Consider the following 23,134-nt stretch of genomic DNA (forward strand, 5'->3'; position numbering starts at 1 on the left):
GCTTTTGGCAATTAGCAGAAAAAAATGTCGGTTAATTTGTGTAGTTTATAAATCAAATTTTACGGTTTGCTCTCTTTAATTTGTTGCGCAAATAATTCCCATAAGACAATAGACATAATTGCATTTGAAATGAAATATGTGGAATTCGAAAAGTTGCACACACACACTTATGTGTTCTATAATTTATTTACAAATTTCTGGCATGCTGCTTTTCAAATATAAACTAACGTATGTGTATATATTTGTATGTGCTGACTCGTTGCCTATCAACATGCATGCAAAACATAAAGAGACTGAAGGTTGAAACTTTCACAGTAGCTACCTTTTTGAAACATAAATGATCTAAAATGCATTATACAAAAAAACTTTTCCCTATTATATAAACTTGACTTCGAAATTAGTTTCTTGAATTTAATAAAATAATTTTGAGACAATTATTCTACAAGGATAATTGGTAAAAATTAGTTGAATGAAACTTTTTTCTTTGATTATAAAATTGTGATATGAACGCACGCTGAGTCGGGGTTTTTGGGAAATTCCACACGTAAAGGTAACAAAATCGCGGAAAACGGTTGTACGAAATTCTTAATAATATCCAACGTCCACAAATCTAAATCGAAACTGTGTGTCATGGGTTGCATGGGCGAAGTTTTGGGCGCAAACTCGTTTCCAAATGAAATTTCATTTGAGACGTGTTTCACTCTTTTAGGCAAATCTAGCCCTTGTAGAGGAAGTTGGGAGTTAAAGGCTGTTTGGGCAAAGTTTTAAGTTCTCCCGATCGGCTTCAACCTTATTTGCAAGGCTCTACAAAAGGACTAAAGATACGGGTATCAGCGATTATGAAAATTTGCCCAGCAACTGAGAAAAATTGTCGAAAAGCGGAAAGCTGTGTAAAGAGTCTTCTTAAATTTTAAACTTATGCTAATCTATCTAATTTGAACTTGATTGGTTCAAATCTAATTAGAACTATTTCTTCATCAATATCAAGAAGGTAAGAAAAGGCCGTCAACGACACATATTAAATTTAAACTGAACAATGTACTTTTTAGTTGAGGAGTCCTGTTTTTTTTTCTTTTCGGCTGATACTCTTCGTGTTCCGTTCCCGTTCCACATGAATCAAAACTAAGTAAATAAAAGCATTTGGTAGTAGCTTGACAGCTCTTATATATCATATAACCCTGGCCCCACTGACTCCAGCGTCGTCTTCATTTCCATCTTTGTCTGGGCTTTTGTGCCTAACTGTTAACAATGGCATGGTATCAATTGTGGCAGCTACTTGGGGGCAAGCTGGAGGCTGCTGCTCGTTTTGCTTTGAGCGCAAAACTTTTGTGCTGCATTCAAGTGGTTGGCACAAGCAGCTGATGTGCGGCACAGCCTAAAATCGAATGACGCAGAAGGCGAAACTCAATAAAAGAAATATTTTTGTTAGCGCACATAAAGTACTTTCATAGTTGGATGAACTGAAACTCTTGCGTGGCGGCATGGCAAAAGTTATAATAGTTTTTCAAGCAGAGCAAATGCAATTCCACTTTTGAAAAGTTCGCTCAATAGACGATACCCATTGCCGCACGTCACCTTATCCCCGTCCAAAGCACGGATACAGTTGTCGTCGAGTGGACTCTGGCCAACAAACAAATGAAGCACATGCGGGCCAAGTTGAAAATTGAGCACTGAACAATTCAAATTTCAAAGTAGCTAAAACTCTGGCACACAAATTTCTGCTGCGACACTGCTGATAAAATGTTCAAACTTGTAGTTGTGGCTGTGCCAAAACTTGGACCCGTACTTCAATCCAAAAAGTGTATGGTGCCATAAATAAGTGTGCACTTCAATTTAACTGAAATCATTTTAATGCAAATATTGAAATAAATACACATTGATATACATGAAAAGTAAAGCTATTTGCTACATAATTGAAATTTATTTATTTATTGCAATTAAAATATGTATGAACTGCCCCATGCTGGGCGCCCATCAATTTCAATACTATTAAATGATTTAAAAAAATATGTCGAAGCTTAGATACTCTTAAAAACAAGTAGTGTATCCCTCTGAATCTTCCTTACACCTGATACCCTGCGTGTGTCTCGTATCTGCAACGTGCATTATGAGCTACAACAATACAAAAAAGTGGCATATTTACGAGTAGCTTAGCATCGAAAAAGTTTTGGCAGCTTTAAAAACTTGCGGCTGCCGTTGCTGGGATTTATTTTTTGGAGAAGCCAACACCTGTTACCATTTAAAAGTGGATCAGTGCAGCAAGTCATCGGCTTATAAACTTTTCAAGATAACGAACAGAAACTTGCAAAACTAGCTCAGAGTTGTAGTGGATCCACTTGAGGGAGCACAAAGCTTAATGATTTTGTAATATACATTATAATACTCAATGTCTACGCTATAAAAAACAAGGGCCAACATGCCGGGCAAAACAATAGCGATTCATTCCAGAGGTTGCCCTGAGGGCTGAGTTAAAACTCAATTAATCTTCTTTTATTTAAACTTACTCATAATGAATGCTGTGTTTGGTATGGGCGCTTGTAATCAGTTTGGCTTTTGTTTGCTATAAATTAAAAATAAACTCAATTAATCATGTAAATATTGAAATTACAGTTCGCCCATGGATACAGTTTTTATTTGTTTATTCAAAGTGAAAGTTGAAAAAATCCTCCTACCTAGCGTGTGTGTGGTGGTTCTGTAAAAGATTGTGTGTGTGTGTATAACTGTCAGACAATGACAGCATTTAAGCACACACGTCTGTGCAAAAGTATGTCATGTGTGTGCTGTAAGAGGAAAATGCTGAAAATTCAAAAATTTATAGAAAAGCCAAAGGAAACTAGTAAAAATACCAAATTCGGAAGTGCTCGAATCAGCGATATCCTCTAAAAAAGTCTTTTTTAAGGATATTTGATAAATATCTCTGATCATTATCCCGACTAATAAAAGCAATTTTATTAATTCAACCAAACCCAACACCTAAAACGAACTAGTTTCATTTCGTTAATAAATATATATATATATTTTTTTTCACATTATGGTAACAAAGATTTCAAACTAGTTTTATGGCTCATGTTATTTCATTTGCAAGCTTCATGATACCCATTGAAACACTCTGTGTACATACAGAGTATTCGAAAAAGAAAAAATAGTATGATGTGAATGTCTATGAGAATTCTTAATAGTCAACGTGCTGAGGCTGGAGCTGTGCGACGTGCCGCTTGTTTGCCTCACTTCAGTGTGAGAGTTTCTGGAGTGTATGTTGTGTGCAAATGTGTAGTTTCTGCTTACGCCATCTTTCTTGCTCAATTTGTAAAACAATTTTGCATACAAATTGCAACAGCTCCGCCGTTGAGCTTGACATGCAACCAAAGACGTTGCATATGCTGCATGCGTTGCATATACAGCCATAAAAATACAACGCCAGCAATGCAAATATCGTGAAAAAGCGTGGCCAACATGCATGACAATGCATGACTAAAGTAATGAATTACTTATTGTAAGTCCCCCTGACCCGCTGCAGGCAACAAGACATATGCCACTGACTTCCTCGGTAGCTTAACGCCCACATCCCACTCCCTCTGCTTGAAAAGAATAACATGAAAAAGGTCGTGCCGCCTTGACGATGGCATCTGAATTTGTGTGCATTTGTTTGTCCAATTTAAATGAGTGACAGGCGACTTGCATTTAATTCAACTGTTTATCCGCTGAATATACTCGTAAACATTTACATTTACAACTGAACCAAAATGATCTATGGGAATTGCAAATTTTCGTAACAACTCTCTCAACTCAAATACAAAGCTATGTGTGGAAAATAAGAGTAACAAGAATTATTTAAGGCGATGCTTTTAGACAGGTTGAGAATTGGGTATCCTGTAAATATTGATGAAATTTGGTGAATAGCAAGAAACGAAATTCAAAGGATTAAAATTTGAGTTAAAATTAAAAACAAAAAAAAAATACATTTAAAATATTCATTTGTACTTTATGTTTTAAGTGCAACCGACTTACTTAGTTTATTTGGCTTTTGCTTTTACTTATGGATAAATGAATAATAAATGTATATTGCATTGAAAATAATTTTTTAGAAATCAACATTTATCGATGTTGTTTGCAAATTGTTGGGAGCTACACTTAAATATGAAATGAAAAACGAGCCCCCCTTTTAAAAAAGCGCTTGGAAGCATTTTATTTTACCAAACGTATTATTATTTCGTGGTATTTTATAAAATTTGAAATGCACATTTTATTTCAATTGTGAACAGCTTATAAATGATGCAATTACTCGTGAAATGAACAAAACCTCGAGAAAAAACGAAAGCAAAACAAATACTTGCGGCCGAGTCAACGATTCGTTTAAATTAATTTAATTAATTGTCCATTACTACACAAGCAGAATAAATAAAATGTTCAAATTTCAATTAAATGTTGCTAAATTGCAGACAAAAAAATAACTGATTGGATTCTTAAACACCCAAGCTAACAAATATGCGTTTTATGCATATTCACCCTAATTAAATATTTTTTTTATTTGTGCATACTTTGCGGCGCGTAAAAACCACTCAACTCGACGGCTAATAGTCGCAGCCATTATGGTATATCTTTCGCTGAGCTGACGGTAATTAGCCGCAGCTTAAGCGCCGTCCAACGTTTACCCTTGCCAACAGCACCGCAACGCCCCCGCCCCTGCCCCCGCTCACACGGCATCCTTGTCACCTAGTTGCATTTGGTTTATGGTATAAATCTGCCAAGCCGCTTTCGCCATGTGCACGCAAATTAACCAAAACCCGTCAAAGGACTTTATTTATTGTTGTTCCTATCCAGCACTGGCGACACTCACAATTCACTTAAGCTACAATGCTCTAATGAGCTACATCCAGCTAATAGCTGGAAAAGTAGCTTTTAACTAGTTTTCTGTAATTATATTGAGCTGAATATTGTATTGAATACTATATCGAAATTTTTGAATAAGCTTAATTAATAAAGCTATTATCTTAAGTGTAAGCATACTTTCAATATGCAAGTAGCTCTAGCTTAAATTGCACTTACATTATTTTCGTCCGTCGTTAATACATTTTTCTTAAAGCTTTCATGAGCTTTCATGAGCTTTCAATTGAATGCAGATTTTAGCCTTAAGCAAGCTTTATGGTGATTAAAGATTATTTGTAATTAAAATAGCTTGGATCGAATTTCAACTCAATAAGAAGTTGGACTGCTTTTGAAAAGATTGAAGCTTCATTTAATATTCGATTAATATATAATATGATACTAATAACAAATATTTGGATTCTATTAAAGGCTTTTTATTGATTTGATTATTATTTCTTTTAAGTTGTTTCATTTGATAGTTGTTTCTTTTGGAAGCTTTATAAAATCAATATTTTCATAAATTAAAAATTTAATAAGCTCCAGCTTTAATTCAAAGCTGCCTTGGCTGCTTCATTAAGAGATAATTCCCCTATTTATGCCGATTCTTTTTGGTTGTAAGCTTCGATATTGGAACCGAATAGTGTGCGTGAAATTATTGTGCAGCTTGCACAGAAAACGCACAATAATATTTCGAGTACCAGCGGCAGGCAGCAACAACAGCGGCAGCAGCTTAACCTGTCGTACCTGGCAGACAATTTTGTAGTAGAAAATATTGTCGCATTTTTCAATATAGTTGAGCCGGTTACCTGCGCAGCCCAGAAACTTGTTAAGTGTGTGGTTAGTCGTGCGAGTGGGTGCGGGTGTGAGGGTGTGTGTGTGTGTAAGAAATTCAATTTGTTACACGCTTTATGTTGGCTTTGGCTGTTCATAACACACCGCTAAAAGCTTAGTTGCCTTTTTGGGCTAAACAATTCTAAAAGCTGGAGCCATAAATTAATCGAGCAGCGCTTTTAGCCAGGCGACGGCTTAGGCAAAAATTTCATTAAAATGAAAGCTACTCGAAAGTGGGGCTTAGCTGTTTGAGCTAACGGCTGAAGATGCCGCATTGCACTGCACTCAACTGCACGGAACTATTTGGGGCAGGTAAATGCGAGTCGGCAGCTTCAAATACTACGCACTTAGCTGTAATTTTGCAATTACTGAATGAGCTCTTAAGTTGAATTAAAAATAAATTAATTGTTGTATGCAACGTCAGCGTGGCTGCTGCTTCTTTTGCTGCTGCTATCTGTTGTGGCATCCACAACAAGTCTTAGGCAACTTGAAAAACAATTTGCGTTGCACAGGTAAATTTATAGCTTCTTAGCTGCTGCTGCTGCTGCTGCTGGATTAAGAGTGCCTCAAAGCTGGCTAATGAAATATGGAACTAAGTGAGTCGCTTGCTAGCCTCAGCGCGCTAATCGTGCCACTTTAAAGTCCATCAAGTTGCCTTAAGCCCATGTCTCTCCAGTTGACCAAATTGCAATTTGTTGGCCAAGTCCGCTTGGCTTCAGTTGAAGTTGCCAATTCAAGTGGAGCCTTAAACTGCGCCAGTTGAACTCAAGCTCTTCTTATGACGCACTAAAAATGAAGACACTAAATGCAGCGCCACAGAAGCAGCGTCATTTTTGGTTATTGTTGCAGCCATTGCTGTAATGTGCCATGCAGCAGGAAACATCAGGATCACATACACACGCGCGCACGCACACACGCTTGCACACGCACACACGAGTACAATGAAAAAGAAAACAACTCGCGCGTGTGTGTAAAACTTTATTTTTACGACAAAGTGCAAGCAGCAAAGTTGTTAGTAAAAGACACAAGCTGCACCATAATAACACAAAAAAACCAAGTAAGCATCTATTGGGAAAAGTGGGAGAATAGGATATACCCTGTAGAAGTTGCTGCTGCATTCTGCTTCATTTCAGTGTTGATTTGTATTAGAAAACTCAATAAATGTTTATGTTCAATATAGAACATTAGTCAAGGCGGCAAACTTAAGCGCTTTATATTCAAGCCAATGTCTTGACTCAAGGTCACGAATTTCTTTATCTGTTGGGCTAGTTCAAAGCTTGGTTTATTAACTATCTTTCAATTTATTATAAAACAATTCTATTTGAGCTTAAGTTTTTATTGTTTACTATTTATATGTATATTAACTTAGATTGGAAAACGCATTTAAAGGCAAGAGAGATTCAGCCTGCTGATTAAAAAATTATACACCTGGCTCATGTTTACCTGCAACATGCATTAAGACCACAATATGACCCCTTCTTAACTATTTTGATTGCCACTGGGTATACTACAAAACTGTAAGTCGCTGCAAGTTGTTGTTGCAAGTTGTTTCAGTTGGATTTTAATTTTTGGCAGTGCCATGCGGCAAAGTGAACATGAGACAAAGTTTTAACTAAAAATTGCTACGCGGCAACTTTACTTTATATTGTTGAAGAAATTTGATTTTTATTCTTTGTGTGCACCCTAGTTGCTGCTACACGTTGCGTATACGTAATGTGCCATACAAGGGATTCAATTACAATTTCCAGCAGGGCCCAGAGAACGAGGTGCGGCCAGTGGGTGTTGCAGCTATTGTAGAAAGTAAGTTGATAATTATGTTCGTCACTCCGGGTTTTTTCTTCTGTTCAGTTTATTTGCTTGCCCCCTGCACCTGCCATTGGAAACGTCAGCCTCTGACTTCGCCTCTGTGTCAAGTATATGGCTTACATAATTGCGCACGCCATTAACACTGACACTTAATACGCAATTTATGCAATTTGATGGCCCATGATTAATGCGACGCCTGTCATGTTGCAACTTGAGGCAAATTTGTTTAACAAATGATCTGTGCGCGGTCGTGTACAGTTTGTCAGCTCTGCCAAAAAGTATGCTACATTTTTGGCTCGAAGAAGAAGCCAGTGTCTTGGTGTACACAGTCAAGGTGAAGTGACGTGGAATGCTCAGGAAACAGGTAAAAAGAAACTTCGAAATTGATAAAAGTTTAAGTCTGAGGTATTATAGGGAACTAGTTAAAAATATAATTAAAGTTGGTTAACAACTGGGTATACTAAGTATTAGTGCTTTCAACTGAAGTATTCAATTTGGACCTGAGACTCTGGTCGCACCGTGCTGGAATATGGCTGTCAAAAGAAATCGATATTTCACGTATTTTAAACATTGAAAGCAATCAAAACTAAATGTTTCGACAGTATCAATAGTTGAAATAAGTGTATTTCATTATATTATGCTATAAACAAAACAGTGATAAAAAAATAGTAAAGAACGAGTTGAACGACTGCTTAGAATATCGTTTCTACACTTACAAATTTATGTTTTGCATAAAATATATGTTTGTGTATAGTTTTATAGCTGAATGTAAGGTTTAAAAGCTATGCAGTGCACGTGTAGAATTATGATTTTCATATATATGAGAATGTACATATGAATTTCGTTACGTGAATTCCACTGTTCCCAGATTTATCTATAAAATGTTTAAAATGCTTAAGTAGAGTGAACCTTTTTATAAAGTTATGCGGGGTCGTCTTGCCTATGGGCCACGCCCCTGCGTGAATGTAAAGTTTGTCAAACTTTTGTTTCAAAAGTCAAAGGAGCGCAATGTTGATGAATGAGCTGGAACTGTCTCATAAGTCGAAAGGGACGCAAAAGCAGGGCAGATGGCAACAGGGAGAGGGGAGCTGTGCAAGTGTTTTCATCAAGTTGCGCTCTTATCGCTGGGCAGGCGAAAATTAATGTGCACTTTACTTCCTTTGAGGCTAGTCGAAGAGAATTATAAAAGCATTTAAAAACGCATAAATGTATTTTCCGGTGCACACAGCCCCGCACATAATGCCAAATTTATGAACTTTCTGGGCAAAAAATAAAAAAAAAATTAATTGCCATGGTAAAACAGGAACTTCAAGTGCAAGACGCAAGGCTAGTAAATTTGTTAGCTAGTCCAAGTCTGAACCAAAACCAAAGCCCACGCTCAAAGTACGAGTCGAAGCAAGTGTCAGCTGCAACCTATTAAAAAAGCATCACGAACTGGCAATAGGTGGGTGGTAGAGAAGGGAGATGTTCTAGGGGATCCAGTACCGAGAAATACCTGGAGAAACTGAAGCACGAGTTTTACGACCTGCATTTCCGCTTGCCACAAAGCAAAGCACCAGCCCAAACTGAAGCTGACTTCCTGTTGTGGACGCAGCAGCAGAGGCGAAGGCGAAGGTGAGGGCAGGAGGACGTTGCCTGGCAGCCGAAAATGCGGAAACGTCCATTTTATAGCGGAAATATATTCTTATGCGGAGACGCGGCGATGATTTATGTATGTTTTGGCATTACGTGCCACAGCAGCAGTAGCAGCAGCAACAAAGCTTTGTGTGAGAATTTCGAATTAAATTCCTTGCCCCATGACGGCAGCTTATGAGGAGTAATAAAAAAATATATAGAAACTTGCAACAGAAATGGGTCAGGCTCATACAAATGCTGCAATTATTTGCATGCTCGACTCTCAAGTATTTCTATTTGCTCGAGTTCCCTTTGTGGCAAGCGGCATGCAGTATGCAAAGCGTGCCAACATACTCTGTGCCACTAACATAGTAGAAGTGCGTATCTTTGCGTCGCCTCAGCTCGAATTCAGGTTAAGTGCGCGTTCATATGCGTTTAAGCCTGACATTATTATAAGCCCACCCGACCATCCGACCCATCCAGGCCATAACTTACCACTCTCGATTACAGTTACAAAACTGCAACTTTTGCAGTTGATGTTGAGAGCATGCGTGCCACAGCAACTTTTATTTTTGTGCAGCAATCAACAAAAATGTAAAAAAAAAAAAAAAACAAAAAATTGCGCATGCAAAAAGTTTTCGCAATTTCGCTGGCAAATTTTCTGTTTGTTTTTTGTTGTTTTTCTTTTTGAAGCCTATAAAATATTGGCAAATAATTAAAAAGTTTTCCTCTGCTTGGCTAATGGAAATTGAAAAGTTTGTGAGACTCAATACAGCTGACATTTTGTAATTTGTTAAAAGTTTATCAAATTAACGAAAAATATTCAAATTCAATTTTATATTCACTGCCATGTCTCGAGAGACCTTTCAAATTCATGACCATTTCACTCTGAAACAACTTCATTAAAAATAGTTTAAAATATCTAGCTAAAACTACTAAAAATTATTATTGTAAGGGTTATAAGGGGTTATAGTATCAAGCATTCACAGTAGTAATTGATATTTACATGAGCAAAAGTAGTTTTCAAGATAATAATAGTATTTAAATCTATTTTAATTTAAACAAAATCAGCAAAATAACTGTAATTTTTTTATTGCTATGCTATTCTATTTCTATTGTGACCCTAATTCATTATGATTTTGATAATTCAGTATTATAAGTAGTTATTTGAGATGTGCATATCAGTGCAAGTTTGAGAAATGTGACAATATCCTTTAGTTTGAAAACTATAGCAAATTAAATTTTCCGATTATGCAGTCGTAAATAACGCCTTAAATTAATTACCATTTATTTAAACTGCAATTAATTGCTTAAAAGCATTTATACAGATATATGTATTTACACAATTACAGATACAGATACATTTAATACATACTGATACAACAACACACGAAAGTTTAATGGCAAATGCCTGCAGCCAAATAATATAATGCATTACATTTAATGAAATTTACGGGTCAACACCTCCCACAAGCATACGCATACGTACATACATACATATTGTGTAAACACATTTACTTAAACACACCCAGACACACATACATGAAGCTGGCCGATTCTGCATTACACGTCATTTCACAAGCCGACAACGCATGCATTCCTGCACATTTTATACCCTAGTGAGGTTACTTTAGCTTTTCAGGGAATGTGTGACGCAAATAGAAGAATGGAACATTTATAAAGTTCGCTTACAAATTACTTTTGGCTTATAAAATGTGCAAATTACTATTATTATTTTAACAGTAAGAACAGAATTGTGTTTAAACATTTCGGTAGAGTATATTGTTGTCGACACCACAAACGTAATTATTCCATTTATGATTTTTTTTTTTTGTGGTATCTCGCGCTCTGCCGCCTCTTACCGTTCACTTCATTTCTCTTCTTTGCCTGCCACCCACCCGCTGCCACATAGCTGTGTGCATTTTTTGCACTTACATTCGCGCCCGCATTCGTGCTGCGAACGGGTGCATAACATAAGCATTTATAGAGGCCACCGAGCAATGCGGCGAGTGCGACAGATAATTTTGTTGTTGGTGTCTGGCAATGCCAGTTGTCATTTACCGTTAACGCGTTAACGTTTGCCGTTCCTTTTGCCCGCACTTGGCAATGCCTTTCTTATTTATATTTCTTTTATATTTTTTTGCATTTTTATTTTATTTTATTTTTTTTTTTTTATTTTGGCTTTTGCAGTCAGTTTGGCGTTGTTGCGTCTGTCATTACGTTCGCCTGAGCTGCGACTTTGGTGTGCACATGAAATTTTATGACAAGTATTTCGCGTATTGTTCGCAGTTGACGTTGCCATTCGAGATAACGAAAAGGCTGACAGGCAAGAACAACAACACGAACTGCTTTCACGAAACAAGCAGCCAACACGCCCACCGACTGAATACGTCGACTGCAGGTGCTAAGGGCAAATAAAGAAAATACATATGCATATACTATATAAATATACATATATGTATATATGTATGTACGTAGTTAACTGTAGTTCGTAAGTCTTTAGTCGCTTTTGAGCTGGGCAGAAATCACTTTCCGAAATTCTGATAATCGCTTTGAACTTTAACGTTATTGTATATCAATTAACAGATAAGTTGTCAGATTTCGAAAGTCTGAAATGCTGTGGTCTCAGTAATTATTATATGGTTTTTATAAAAAATATGAATTGGTCTTGTGCTATTTTTCTGTTCTCGTAAATTCTTAATTAACAATAAAGTGCTTGTAATATTCTCTTTTCCCTACCTTTGCATACCAATTCCTATTTCATTTTCTTGAGGAAATGTCAACCTTCGCTCCTCATGTTTTTGTATTTTTCGCTTCATACATTTTTAGTAGCGTAAATAAAATTGTTATCCCCCAAGAAATCAATAGATATTCATAAATTTCTTGCACTTTCAACAATATCTCGTTAGTCGCTGCACATTAAATATGAAGAATGTTTAATTTTCTGTTAGCTTAGCTTCAACATGACCATTTTGTTGCCAATAAAATTTCAACTTCTTCTGAAAAGAAGAAAAAAAAAAAAATGAATAACAAAATAAAAAATACAAAAAATATAAAAGAAAAGCTGTGCGAAAGTTTTACCAGCCCCTTGGACCCGTGCCGCCTGTGTAACCTCCCCCGTGACCTTTCCGTTGTGCATTTTACTTTGTTTTTGTTGCTTTTTCTGGCACTTTGGGCATACAAGAAAGTTTATTAAAAAGTATGCAAGAAATTTTTGCATCTATGCATCGCTCGGCAGGCAGGAGCGCTATGATCCACATTTCTTTATGTTGATGTTGTTGTTGTTGTTGTTGCTGTTGTTGCTGTTGTTCAGATTGACATGAAACGGCAAAATGAAATTGCAATTTCTTGTGATAAATTTCAATGAACAACCTGCCAGTGTGCCCAGGCGCACAGGCGAGTGAATGTAAATATGAAAATGTGAGGCATGCAAAATGCAAATAATTTGAGTGCACTTTGTTGTTCAATATGAATCAAAGTTGAGTGATTTATGTGGCATGACGATGGCCCAGCCGCAAACTACAAGACTTACACAATATCATTAAAAAATGGCAAGATATTTTGCCATATCCCATAATACATGGCCAATTAGGCCGTAATTGCAATTTTAAGCAAATTGGGGCTTAATTATTTTTCTGCTCTTTTTTTTTTTGCATGTTGCTCCGTATTAGTTTTAATTACGAGAATTGGGGTTAACATAAATCAATGTGATCTTTGAATAAATCAGTTCTACTGAAAGTATTTTTGGTAAGGAAGTATGTGTAGGTAAAATGAATATATTTGCCGATCATCAGGTTTTTAGAAGAGATTAAGTGGGCATTCATTTAATCCATTCACTTAACCTAAGCAACTGTCCATACATATGGGGTCATGACATCTGTTCGACAGCATTTCACAGGTTTATTTGAGTACCAATGCATATCTCATACTTTATAAGCTTGAAGCTGATATTTTTGCGGGGTGTCGATTGGCAAGTGGAAATTGTTTAAAAAACATCAGAAATAACTCAACCATATGATTGTGTTTTGCAAGCTTCATGTCATCGGTAAAATAATAAGCCACGAAACCAGGAACTGAAATTGAATGGGTGTTAACAGCGATACAAATAGAAAATTACATTTTTATACAAGTTTTACAAGACATATTTTATTATTTTAATTAATACTATTTAATAATATTAAAAATAACATTGTTTAAGGTTGTGTATCACACATACATTTAAAATATGCAAAACATTTCAGAAATATTGCCAACTGCCATTGAAGGAAAGAAATGGGCATGTCAAATGAGGTGGTTTCTGTCTGCAGCCTGTAATATAAATTGTAGAAAAATAAAATTGTTGGTTGACGTTCAGTTTTGCTGCTGTTGCGCTGCGGCAACTTTTTAATGTGGCCTTTGGGTTTGCCAGCAAAGTGCATTTAACAGACGAATGTGTGTGTTTATGTGTGTGTATGTGTGTGTGCATAACTTATACTGTGTGCTTTCAATTGCGTTGCTGGTGGGAGAAAATTCACTACTGTTTGCAGTTGGAATGCAAATGCAAACTAAAACTACAAATTGCAAACTTCAATGGGGGCAAACTGCCGTCTTGGCAAACTTGGCTCGCAACTTCTCAATTTACATTTGAAATGCGCTGCTGGCCTTTGTGCAACAGCTGCTGCAATTAGCGAACCATTAACTAATGTGTACGCAACCCTATTGATTTCGCAATTTCTTTCCACAGCTGCCGCCTTGGCCAATCACCATGACAGCTTGACCCTGAGCCCGGGCGAGCATAGCCTCGTACGGTACACTAACGAGTCCCTCATTGTCCAGTGTCGCAGCCCCAGTCCCGATGTGAAGCTGCATTGGAAGTCGCCTAAAGGTGAAATAATACACGAGCACAAAGGACGCATACATATCGAGCAAACGGCACCAGGTGAGTCCAGACGAAATGCAGCCAAACAATCAATTGAGCCAAAGGACTCTTGCGCCAGCAGGCACAACAAATAAATAAAATTAATTGCATCGCTTTACACGAGGGAGACAATTGTGCTTGGCTTTTGTTTTGGAAATCTCTTTTAACCTCTTGATTAAGACAAGTTTTTTGCCAGCTTGACAATAACAATATATTCTTTGCACTTTGTAAGATTTCAATGTGCATAAAAATACTAATGCTATAATACAATTAGGAATCAGTGTATAAATCTCTTAATTATAAATGTACAAAATCAATGTACATTGCTTTAAAGCGTGCAACATAATCTCTCGTTGCCGAGAACTATAAACCAAGGTGCACTTCGCTGTTTACTCTTTTATTTGATTTATATTTTTTTACTTCCTCTACCGCACAGAACAATTGAAAATCGTTTTTGCACACATTGCGCTGGCGGACAAGGGCAATTGGACCTGTGAGGCTGTTGAGGGTGGGCTGCATAGTAAATCGTTCGATTTGATTGTGTATCGTAAGTGCAGAGATCGAACAACCGACCAACAACCACATTCATTAATTTTTCATTGTATTCTCGCCACACACGCGCACACGCACACGCACACACAGAGAAAATTACATTCACCGAAAAGGATACCGTACTGACCGTGAAGGAGGGTCAAACAGCTACAATATTATGCGAGCTGAAGGGCGAACCGCAACCGAATGTCACCTGGCATTTCAATGGACAGCCCATTAGCGTGGAAGGTGAGTCGCCAATCCTAATGAGCTTTACACAACGCTGCAGTCTTATTTTCTGGATATTTTCGCTTTATTGTGGATTTTCTCGTTGCACCCGTTTATCATCATGTTTCTCTCATTTTGGCAGCAAACGCTTCGAAATTTCGCATCCTGGCCGATGGTTTGCTCATCAACAAGGTAACACAGAGTGACACCGGCGAGTACACGTGCCGGGCATACCAAGTGAATTCGATTGCTTCCGATATGCAGGAGCGCACAGTTTTGATGAAAATCGAACGTGAGTGTGATATATGATTTTTCAACTCAGCCAATGCACACTGGACAAAAAGTTGTTGAATAAAAGCAAACAAAACTCTGCTCCTGCTAGTCAATAGGTTTAAAACTTGGGATTTAGAGAAAAAAGGCATGCTAGGAGTTAGAAAACAAAGAATTAAATGTTACTGCACATTGAATGCCAAATTTGCTAAAGTTAACTTACAATAAATTATTTAGGCGAAACAACTATCATGTTATATTTGTAACCCTAATTAAACTTGTATGAATAATTACAATAAAAGTTATTCTACAGTTAACATAATAAAATTAACAAAAAAAGGTTGGCTATATAAACCGATCTGAGAGATCAATTGGTTAAGACATTCAAAATCGCGTCCGCATTCTCCTTCTCCAATTCTAAGTCTCTTTAGAAGACGCCTAGAAAAGATGAATTAAACCTTTAGTTCAAACACATAATCAAATACAAATCTTCGTATGCCTTTCAAACTGTATATTTCATCTACAATTTATTTTTATGCGACTTTTATTCTGTATCGCCTTTTCAATTCTTCAGTATTATAAACTTAAAATTTAATGTAACGAGTCAGAGTTCATATTTTGATTATGTAAGAAAGGAAATTGAATTCTCAAAATGTACTTAAGCCTTGATCTCGCGAAAACTCAAAATTTTCCTATTAAGTTTTAACCATTTTATTCACTTAGTTTTAATTTTATTACTTAGTTTTTCACGCATTCCCGACCCAGTGTGCTTTTGTATTGAATGGCAGGGAAATTACTTGAGCAGCTTAACGAGCGCCTCTAAAATTTGTGCGCGTTTTAGTATGCAGCGCACTGAGCGGCAAATAGTTTTTTGAGCACGAAATATTTTAAAATTACATACGCTTAGTTCGCATATGTTTTATGCTCTGTGCAGGGGCGTGCTGTGGGCGTGGCACATATGTAGCTAATGACTTTACTTGCGCAAAGAATTGACGGCCATTTTTGATTTATGCGGAAAGCGCATGAGTGTTGCATATTTCGTAGCATAATTTTGAGCTTCCGCTGAATGCAGTCAGACAGATACTGCAGAGAAATGCTTAATAAATATAATTCTAGCGCAGTCTTTAATTGAATTGATTTAGATAAGCCTCACTGGACGCTCAAGTCGCATTTGAGCCTGCAATACGCGTACATCAATGGCACAGCGAGCATTATGTGCGAGGCACAGGCGGAGCCTCCGGCTACTTTCAACTGGTACCGCAAACAGAAACGGCTGGAAAGCAATGAGAAGCTCTACACCATTGAGACGGAGAACTATTGGTCGCGCTTAACCATCCATGTACTGGATGCGAAGGTCTTTGACAGCTATCGGTGCCGTGCACACAATCATTTGGGCAGCATTGAGCGCATCACGCGCTTGGATGAGGGCGAAAAGCCACCCCCGCCTCTCGTCTTTCAGCTGCGCGGCTACAACTCGAATACTTTTGATGTGGATTTGAGCGCGCCGCGGGATAAGGATCAGCTCGGACCCATGGATGTGAATGGGTTTCGCATCGAGTATATGACGGAGCTGGAATTCAAAACGGATGCGGGAAAATGGACGAATGCCAAGCGCAAGGACTTCCCCTATGAAGAGGGTAAGCAGAGGAGGCGGCAGCGGCAACGGCAGCTGCATCAGCTGGTTCCCGTTATTCAACAATAGCTTTTCCATTTCTCTGCGACAGGTGCCAATTTTCTCATAACGAACCTGGAGCCGGATACCGTCTATTTGATACGCGCTGCCTCGCGTAATCTGGCCGGCTTCAGTGACTATACGAAAGTGGAGAAATGCAAGACTCTATCCCTGGAGCCACGTGTATCAGCCGGAGCCCTGCTGCCGCCCATCTATCAGCTGCTGTCGGTGTTGCTTCTGGCACAGCTGCTGCGGCATTGCCACTGAGTTCATGCAAATCTGTGAGTGGATGTGCCCCCAAAATTCCATGTGCTTTGTCTAGCTTTAAGGCGTCGCCAGGTTAACCTCCTTAGTGTCTGATTTGCTGCCTGATTGCTGCTCGTGTAATGTGTAACGTGTACTAATTAATATTCTAAGTTGTTAATATAACCGCTAATAAGCTTAAGATAATAAGGAGTTTCGTTTCGTTTAATTTAGCTTTTGTGCAAGCCCAGCAAATTAGTCAAAATTCATAGCAAAACATATAAAATCAACTTATTAAAAACTTAAAAACAAATAAATGGCCGCTTAGTGCTTAGTTCAAAGCTGAAAATTAAATATTCAACATAATGAGAATGCAGTCCAGAAAGCTGTGGCCAAAAGGCCAATAGCAAGTTAATTGATAGCTCTAGATATAAACGTAAAGGTTTAAATATTAATAACTACAGGAAAATTATTCCTAGAAAATCCCTTTGTAATCTATTTTATCTAGACTTGAATTAATAACCTACAAAAAATCTTTGTAAAAATCAATGCATTTATTTGTCATATCCAAATCGAACAAAACTATGCCTCCTACTAACAGACAAATCCTTCTGGAAAACAAATCCTCTTACAAACCATACCATAAAAAATATTCAAATGAAGCTTTACAAAAGCATTGCAAGTTTTTTTTACAAACGGTTTTCAATATTCTAGTATAAAAGCCAAATATATATAACCAAACAGGTAAATTTAAAATAAATAAATACAAAACCATTCCACTAACGTGAAAGAAAATAAAAAATACAAATACATACAATAGTAGAACTAAATTTATGTCACACAAACACATTTAAGCAATATAGTCAAAATGCAATTTTATAAAATATTATATCTCAAGTAAAAATGTTGCCAATGATTTAATGTTTTGTGGTTTCTGTGTGCCAACTATGGATAATATGAATAAACAATATGATTGAAAACGTTTTTGATATAAATATTTCTTTGGACAAAACGAACTCTATGCTTTTTGTGACTATGCTCAAATGTTTTTTATTGTTATTTATTTTATTTTTGTTCAGAAATTTCTTTACAGGCTATTGTATTGTAGTATTTGTGTTCATAATGCATAATACACATCAGTTTGTAGTGCAATTTTAAAAGCAAGATTAACAATTGCTGCAATTTATATGCTGGTTAAAAATTAAAAAACTCTGGGTATTTTATTTACAAGGCCCCTGTGCACGGGTTGTCTTAGTGGGCAACTGAACGGCGAGGATCTGGGCTCCAAATCATTTAAGTACATGGATGTAGTGTTGTTTTAGCCAAAGACAAATTTAAAAAATTGTAATATTAAAAGTTGAACTTTATTTAAATACTGTTAATTAATAATAATAATAATAATAATATTATTATTATTTTTAATAATTATTTCTATTATTTCTAATAATAAACTGACATCCAATTGCAATTCAATGCTGTGAAGTGTGCGTGAAGTTGCTGTAAAACTAAATCTATTTGGTAAATCAAATTGTTGTATAAAATGAAAAAAAAAAAAATTAGAGGAAACTGTCATTCCTAGTCAAAAACATAAACTGGCAAAGGCTTGAACGCAGTAGCCATGAAAAGGTAAGGGAATATTTTGAATAGCTACGACTTCAAAGGGGATGGCAGCTGTCAGTAACTAGGTAAAGAAATTAAATTCACTTATGATACTTGGTTTTGTATCTGGGAACAATGCAAAGCAAGCGTCAAGCTGTCAAATGGTGCTACAAAGGTGTCAGTTGAAAAATTTAGACAGATGAGAGTAGTTTGAGTTGATATTGTTTGGAATGCAAGTAAATTTCCAGTTAATCGACAACATGGGTAATTTTGATAGTTTCACCGGAATGTTGACAGCCTTCCGAAGAGACTAAATTGTTTTCTATTCCATCCGTGTTTATATATGTGCTTACAGATGCTGCACGCACATATGAACGATACTTGAGTGCGCGAATACGCGTGGAACGACTAGATTGGTTACTTTCAAGAGGTCGTGGTTTGCTTGCACAGAGGATCAATCGCCATGGCCGCATACCCGCTGGTGGACGGTTTACTCCATCCGTCGGCTCATTGTCCCTTTCGTGCGTTCGTATACCCATCTCGAAAAAGCAGTCTGATAGATGCGTGTGCGAGGATGTTAAGCCCACCAGTTCTCAGAAACGAAGTAAAACGAAGGAGCATACACACGCATCTGAGGAGTATATAACCGTCTCTAAAGTGCAGTCTGATAGATGTGTATGTGATGAGCCCACCTGCGCAAAGAAAGGACATGAGGTAGTAGAGAAAGAAAGAAAGAGAAAGACTGAAAGAAAAGCCAAGTGCAAATGCATTTGCAAGCGTCCAGTTATAGTGGTGCCATCAAAATGGAAATATGAAGTATGCCCACAAGGCAAAAAAGGGAATTCCAAAATGCGTTTCAAATGCTGTTTGGCTAGGGACAAGAAGAAGACTAAAACTTGCCGATCAACACAAAAAGTGGAGCCCGTAAATTGTCCATGTCAAGAAAAATTAGTGGGTGCTCCATCGAGGGAGAGTCTGAGGTCCGACAGGCACCTTTCTCGAGAATCAAGGAAAGGACCGGAGCCCGTTCAGTGCTCTACAAAGTGTACCGAATGTGAAAAAATACCGAATATAACCATAGAACTATGCTTGCTAAAAAAGAAACTGGAGGAGCAGATCGCACAAGAAGCAGAGCAGAAGCAACAACTGAATGTGATGAACGATCAACTGAAACAGCTCTGTAGCACCGTCTGTACTCTTAATGAAAAGTGTAAGGGCTTAGAGAGTGAGAAGGGAAAGCTGACCAAGTGCGTCTGCATAAAAAAGTCGTCAGCAAAACTTATATGTAATAGAAATGATTCCACACTGGAGCGCAAAGTCTCGAGCCAGTGTCAGTTTTGCAAGGACAAGAAGCTACCCGTCCTTAGCAGCATGCAGTACGCACTCTTCAAAATGATGGGCAAGCGTTGCTTTCAAGACATTGCCCTGACGATCCTATTGCGAGCGGACAATGTCTACCATGTGAATGTTAGAGATCTGGAAACTGGCTGTGTACTGGGCTGTTTGCTGGTTACCGATGCGGGCATCAAGGAGGCCAATACTCTGGGTATTTTCCAGGAGATACTCACATTCTGTGTTATCGATGTGCGCAACACGATCAACAACAAGGATGCCGTCTTTGGTGGCATAAATTTCGAGCTCGTACGCGATCACCGGCTGACTGGAGGGAATACATCAAGCCCAAAGACGCAGCCGGAGGCCTGTGTGGTGGAGCAGTGCGATTCGCCAGTGGAACTCTGTGAGGAGGAGTCAACGAAGGAGCAGCAGACTTCGATTTTCTGCTTAACCGATGATTTCAAGGCTGCCTACAACAATTCCAAAACATTTTCAGTTTCTTCTTCACCAAAAACAAGCGAGCCACAGGTCGAGACTAAAAGCAAAAACAACAGTAAGCCCAAGATGAGCATGTCCGAGGCAATACGAGAAATTAATAGCTATAGTAGTTCCCTTGTGCTGACAGATACGGAGACTAAATATCCAGTGCGACACATTCGAATCATTTCCCTGATGGAATCCACCTCCCCCTCTGAATATAGCGATGACGATTTTCCTCGATCTAAGCTAAACTAATGGCTCGTTAGCTGCTCGCTCAATCTGTCATAGTTATTAAAAATTCCAAATTTTAATGTGTTGTAACAAGTATTGTACATATTTTTAATACAAATTTTTAACCAAATAATATCCACAAGCAGGTAGTGAGTAGAAGACAAATGCCACCATTGAGAAGGAACCCATTCTTGCAAGATTAAAGATACTTGCTGATTTGTAGGAGGAAACCCTAGCACCATCTGTTTAAGTAAGAATATTCCTCATTTTTACCCATTTTAATAGAGTTTAATAGCTGCCTGTTTTTTACCTAGGTCGCATAGACTAAACTATAACATAATGCAACTTGTACAGTATTTGGAAGACATTTATTTATACTTATTTTAATGAAATATATTTGCGGGCTTCAGGACCTTATTACACAGGATTAAACGATAAAATATCTTTTAGATATACCTCAATAAATCGTGCTGATTTCCTATTGAATATCTTTGTATATTGCCTTTACTTAAGTCCTTACCAGCTCAAAATGTAAAATCAAACATAAAATAAAGTTAAGAAGCCTATGTTCAATTTTTTGTGTGGGACGTCGCCTAACTTATGATGCTTTCAGTTCTCGTACATTTATTAACGAATTCCGAAAAATATTTTATATTTGTTTAAATTCGTAATTTTTTATATAAACAAATCTAAAAAAAAAACTTTAGTCTTCGTCCAAAGCCCAGTTCCCATTTTAAATCATACTTGTCAATGTTTCTTTAGTTGTTCCCACAAATGAGTGACCTTGGTTAGTATTCAATGTCGGTTGGATCTAGCCATGTCCATTTGTAGCAACAAAGGACTACTAGATCCAATATTTCTTTTATAGAAAGTAAAGTTATGTCGAAAAAAATAATTTTTGAATGAAAACTCTCAATCTCCAATGCATCGCCAAACAGGATTCTCGAATATAAAATTCATGAAAATGACTTCGATATTTATATATTTTTTAAAAATTTAACTAGTGTAAGCTGCTAGCGGTCTACTTGGATAACATGAGTTTGTGGTTCCCATAGGAACAATGTCCTAAAGGGTATTTAATCTTCGGCGTTTTGTTATTTCTTGCTAATGCCTTCTTTTTGCTGTTTGACTATGAAAGCTGTTCGGCTGGCAAATCTCAAGGATAGAAAGCTTTGAAATTGCAATCAAAGCAAATTGTTTGGGCTCGGCACAAAAGCAATTTTTAGCCTGCATTTGTGTAACGGGCTGAAACAGAAGCAACCACTGCGGCCAGAAGAGCCATCGAACCGCATGTCAAACGGTTCATTTTGGCAAATAGAGGTTTGTCAATCAGCCGCATTGCCGTATCCGTGCGCCAACAGCTGTCCGATGAGAGGTCGAGCTGTGTGTTCGTTTGTAACCCCAGCATCTGGTGCTGGTAACTCCTGGGGCCTCGCTGACAGCCGCATAAATCAGATGAATGGCAAACAACGCGGATGCGAATGCGGCTGCGGACACGAGAAATGACAACGACAGCCGCCATATTGCGGACTTTGGCCCCAACTGACATTTATTGCCAAACCGCGCGTTAAATACTATTTTTCGTTGTACACAATTCTATTTGTGCGTCATAATGGCATCAGGCAGAAGGCATTAACATTTGATATTAGCACCAACGCATCAGGCATCAGTCGTTTGGGCCAACAAAGGATAGCAGCAGCAGTTCGCATGCGGCCGCTGACATTTGTGTAATTGTTTTGCATCGGAACGATATTGTGTTCGTGCCACAAAATGCGGCAGCCATTCGTTAAGCCGGGCAGATATCACTCACAATCTACATTCAGTTGTCAAAGCCAAAGCGCATAATGAGCCCATGTCAGTGGAATCCATCTGGACCACATTTTGGCTCCTCTCATTTAAGCAAAAACTGGACTCGTGCAACTCTTTAATGGAAACTGAGTCGCTTGACAAAAAAAATCTTGCCTATTTTTTCGCCTAAATGACGTTAGTGGGACGCACGCTTTTAGCCTGAATCGTCGGGTTTGCTTTTGTTGCATACCCTGTTGCCGCATTTGGCCGTAAAAGAGTATAATACAGTTCTTAAGATGTGTGAATACTAGCTGGGTTTTAACAGACTTTGTCTGAGCCAAGGGTTTTTCTCAAATTGGAAAGATTTACTTTCCACCTGTTTGCCTGAGAGAAAAATGAAATATTTCTATTAGGTTTAAAAATGAGTTTTGAGTGGATTGTAAACAAAAAGGTGATACCATTTTCATCCATGTTATCAAAAGTGGACTTTCCTTAAGACACATCTTTGCGAGCAGCTAGATTACATAATGTTTGAGTTGAGCCTTGATCAGCAATCTCGCGAAGTTGTTGAAAGAAACCCAATCATGGAATGACGTCAAAATCTTTGATGATTTTGTGGGATATATCGACCAAATAATGTCCGATTTTGGAATGATATACCATTTTGGACTCTTAAGGATCAGTACTATCGATTGGTATAAACAAAATGAAAATCAAATTTTTGAACCAAATCGACCAAACAG

General features: G+C 37.6%; 2 protein-coding genes across 6 annotated transcripts in view; both read left to right on the forward strand.

The window, feature by feature from the left end:
- LOC115763371 (neural cell adhesion molecule 2) overlaps positions 1–17,737 on the forward strand; it is an 85,057-nt gene extending 67,320 nt beyond the window's left edge. For all 3 annotated transcript variants that reach the window (XM_030705902.1, XM_030705903.1, XM_030705904.1), the window contains 6 exons: positions 13,841–14,035; positions 14,451–14,561; positions 14,657–14,794; positions 14,916–15,065; positions 16,186–16,680; positions 16,768–17,737. In XM_030705902.1, the coding sequence (XP_030561762.1) occupies positions 13,841–14,035; positions 14,451–14,561; positions 14,657–14,794; positions 14,916–15,065; positions 16,186–16,680; positions 16,768–16,982 (1,304 nt within the window). In that variant the 3' untranslated portion in view covers positions 16,983–17,737. The remainder of the gene's footprint in view (positions 1–13,840; positions 14,036–14,450; positions 14,562–14,656; positions 14,795–14,915; positions 15,066–16,185; positions 16,681–16,767) is intronic.
- Positions 17,738–18,724: 987 nt separating this feature from the next.
- LOC115763470 lies at positions 18,725–21,169 on the forward strand. Of its 3 annotated transcripts, XM_030706054.1 has the most exons (4): positions 18,725–18,821; positions 18,913–20,445; positions 20,518–20,853; positions 20,918–21,169. In XM_030706054.1, exons 1-3 carry the CDS (start codon positions 18,788–18,790, stop codon positions 20,625–20,627), a joined length of 1,677 nt encoding a protein of 558 aa, XP_030561914.1. In that variant the 5' UTR covers positions 18,725–18,787; the 3' UTR covers positions 20,628–20,853; positions 20,918–21,169. The 3 variants fall into 3 exon arrangements, with proteins under 3 accessions (XP_030561914.1, XP_030561913.1, XP_030561915.1); XM_030706053.1 differs by having other exon boundaries at positions 18,913–20,853; XM_030706055.1 differs by lacking the exon at positions 20,918–21,169 and having other exon boundaries at positions 20,501–20,601.
- The last annotated feature ends 1,965 nt before the right edge of the window (positions 21,170–23,134 follow it).

This window comes from Drosophila novamexicana, unplaced genomic scaffold (assembly GCF_003285875.2).
Source record: "Drosophila novamexicana strain 15010-1031.04,08,12 unplaced genomic scaffold, DnovRS2.1 tig00000739-arrow-arrow-pilon, whole genome shotgun sequence".
NCBI classification, from domain to species: domain Eukaryota; kingdom Metazoa; phylum Arthropoda; class Insecta; order Diptera; family Drosophilidae; genus Drosophila; species Drosophila novamexicana.

Bases quoted from the DNA above. Each gene is read 5' to 3' on its own strand.
- LOC115763470 (XM_030706053.1), top strand. From the start codon at position 18,788: ATGCAAGTAAATTTCCAGTTAATCGACAACATGG. The intron at 18,822-18,912 runs GTAATTTTGATA...ATGTGCTTACAG, and splicing joins CCAGTTAATCGACAACATGG to ATGCTGCACGCACATATGAA.